We start from the raw sequence: 2,864 nt of genomic DNA on the forward strand, positions 1-2,864 counted from the left end.
CCTGTGACTCCCTCTCTCTCTGACCCTCCCCTGCTCACGCTGTCTTCTCTCTCTCTCCTAGAAATAAATAAAACATTAAAAAATTTTTAATAAAATAAAATAAAATAAAAAGCATGCCTGTAATGCTTCTGCATCTCCTTCAGGCCCGTGATCTTGGACCCAGCCGAACCCACTGGTGACGTAGGCGGAGGGGACCGCTGGTGCTGGCATCTTCTGGCAAAAGAAGCTACTGAATGGCTGTCTTCTTTCTGCTTCAAAGATGGGACTGGCTATCCTGTACGATCGTGGAAAGTGCCAGTAAGAATCATCTAAAGGGAGTGTCCCCTGAGGGCTACCCCGTGACAAGCTTACAAAGAGCTTCTGCCGTCGCAACTTGGAATTCATTCAGCCACAAGTAACAGAGAGCCCAACAGAGGAGCTGAAATAGTTTAGCTTTTCCCTTCCCGATACGAGAAACCCTAAGGCAGGACATCGAGGACTCATGCGCCAGCTCCACTGTGCTTTCCTTCTAGCGGGTTCTCCGCCATGGCACGGTTCCCGTGTAGGGGTCCGATAGGTCTTTGCACGGAGACCTGTGCTGAGCTGTGTCGGGTGCTGAGCAGAACCCCTGATCTCTACCCACTAGAGGCCAGTAGCACCACCCGCCAGCTGGGACAGCCAGAAATGTCTCCAGACGTTGCCCAATGTCCCCTGGGGTGTCCCCAGATCTTTCTGGCTCCACCCTCTTTATTTGTCAAGTTGAATCCTGATAGTGCCGCACCTGCAGGCGGCAGGTTCCGTCCAAACAGGAGGAACAGCAAAGGAGAAGATCATAACGACTGGGTATCTTATTAGAAACGTCATCCAGTAAATTCTCCTACATTTCGTGGCCCAGAAAGGTCGTGTGACTCCCCATAACTCAAAAGTGACTTCAAAAAGTAGGGTGAAAGCAGCTGTAGATGGAAGCTGGGTGAGGTGACCAAGTGTGTCTGCCACACCTGACCAAAGCACTACTTCCTCCCCCAGATACCTGGCCCCTAGGTAAACCTCGTCTCACCACGTTCTTTCTCAAGCTTCTTTCAGAGCAGGGGTTCTCAGCCTCAGCGACTACTGACATTTGGGCCAGATAATTCTTTGTTGTGGGCGGGCCATGCTGTACATTGTAGGGTGTTGGGCTACATGCCAAATCTCTACCCACTAGATGCCACCTAGTCGTGACAATTAAAAATGTCTCAGGACATTGCCTCATGCCCTGTGGGGAGCAAAATGCTCCCCCTCGGGTGAGAACCCAGCTTTAGAAGCTAACTCCAGAGTCAGCTGTAGTTCTCAAGATCCACACTACAACCAGCATGTAAAAACTGTCCCTGGTAAGACTAACCCTCTCGGATGCACTTCCTTCTTTTTTTTTTTTCCTGACTCTTCTAACCAATGATTTTAACTGCTTAGCATATGTGTTATTCTCGCACGTATATCTCTTTCTTTCTAGACAGTGCAGACTCCAGGAAGTTATGGAGTTGGGATCCATCCTATTGTCAATGAGGTGTTCTCATTCAGAAGTCGTAGAACCCTGGAATGCTAATGCGAGAAGAAACTTCTAGAGGTCTTCTGGCAGCTGCTTTTTAAAGAACCAGTTCACTGCATGGAATCACAATCCCTTGCCAATCTCCACTACTCCTTCTCTCGCTTCTTTGACTCCTCTTGAAGTCAGGATCACCGCTAAGTCCTTCATGGTGTCACCCTGCTGAATGCTCACTCTGCAAGTGACCTGCCTTGCCCAAAATATCCGCTCTCATCCAGCTTCATGGGCGCCATATTTCTGTCAGCCATTGTGTTTCATGGGCGCCATGTTTTCTATCAACCATTGTATGTTTTCCAAGTTGCTCCTTCCTTTTCCTTCAAGCCTTAGCAGAAGGATCTCTCCGTATTCCCAAAAGGAAGCCCTTCACCTGCCTCTTGGTTCCTATAATTCCACAACCTTGCTCTCCCACTCCTCCACATTGCCTGCCTCCTGTCTGGTTCCCTCCACATACAAAACCCTGTCTGTCTACACCTGCTGAATTAAAGGTCTCCTCAGCCAGTAGTGAGCCGATGTCTTCTTAGCCCTAAAATCCTCCAAAGGCTTGGATTACAACAGTTGCCTTACATCTACAATAGCTTATTGTCTTTTCCTTCTTAGCCTACATTCTCCCCCGCCCCCACCCATGAGTGTCTTCTTGCCAAATCTAAAGGCTCTAGCTTCAGAGATACTTGAATGTCTCAGTGTTTTAACCTATAGATCCACTTAAAGTTTTACTACTACCACATATTCTAACCATCATATAATAAAGAATATATCTAGTCTTTGTCCCCAGATCTTGGCACAGAGATTCAGAACCCCTTGGAATTTCCTGATAGGAGAGTCTTTTCTATTCCTTCCAACCATTCCTGAGTTTATGCTAACTAGGTTTGGGCCCTTAGGTAATAGTTTGAAGGGAGGGAAGGGTCATGCCGGAAATGCCAGGCACCTGATTGGAGGGTTGTGACTTCTGGCCGCACCCCCCCCCAACCTCCCAAGGGGGGGAGAGGGGGCCAGGGACTGAGTTCAAGCATGATTTAATGAAACGTGTCTCTGTAATGAAACTTCCAGTAAAGACTCTGGACTACAAGGCTTGGAAAGCTTCGGGTTGGTGAACATATCAGGGTGTGGTGAAGACAGGGCATCCTGACCCCATGGGGAAGGGGGCTTCTGAACTTGGGACCCTTCCAGCCCTCACTTCCTGTGGCCACTTGTCTGTATTCTTTATAATAAGACGGTGATTGTAAGTATGGCATTTCCCCTGGGTCTGTGAGTCGTTCCAGCCGGTTATTGAACCCACAGGGGGGTCATCAGAACCCATGAATTTGTA

At 48.5% G+C, this 2,864-nt stretch overlaps 1 protein-coding gene across 1 annotated transcript in view; it reads left to right on the forward strand.

The window, feature by feature from the left end:
* OAS2 (2'-5'-oligoadenylate synthetase 2) overlaps positions 1-2,056 on the forward strand; it is an 18,758-nt gene extending 16,702 nt beyond the window's left edge. Inside the window, 3 exon segments of the mRNA XM_077748065.1 lie at positions 144-297; positions 1,466-1,549; positions 1,551-2,056. Of these exon segments, the coding sequence (XP_077604191.1) occupies positions 144-297; positions 1,466-1,549; positions 1,551-1,577 (265 nt within the window). The 3' untranslated portion in view covers positions 1,578-2,056.
* Positions 2,057-2,864: the final 808 nt, after the last annotated feature.

Source organism: Crocuta crocuta, unplaced genomic scaffold (assembly GCF_008692635.1).
Source record: "Crocuta crocuta isolate KB4526 unplaced genomic scaffold, BGI_CrCroc_1.0 scaffold29, whole genome shotgun sequence".
NCBI lineage: Eukaryota > Metazoa > Chordata > Mammalia > Carnivora > Hyaenidae > Crocuta > Crocuta crocuta.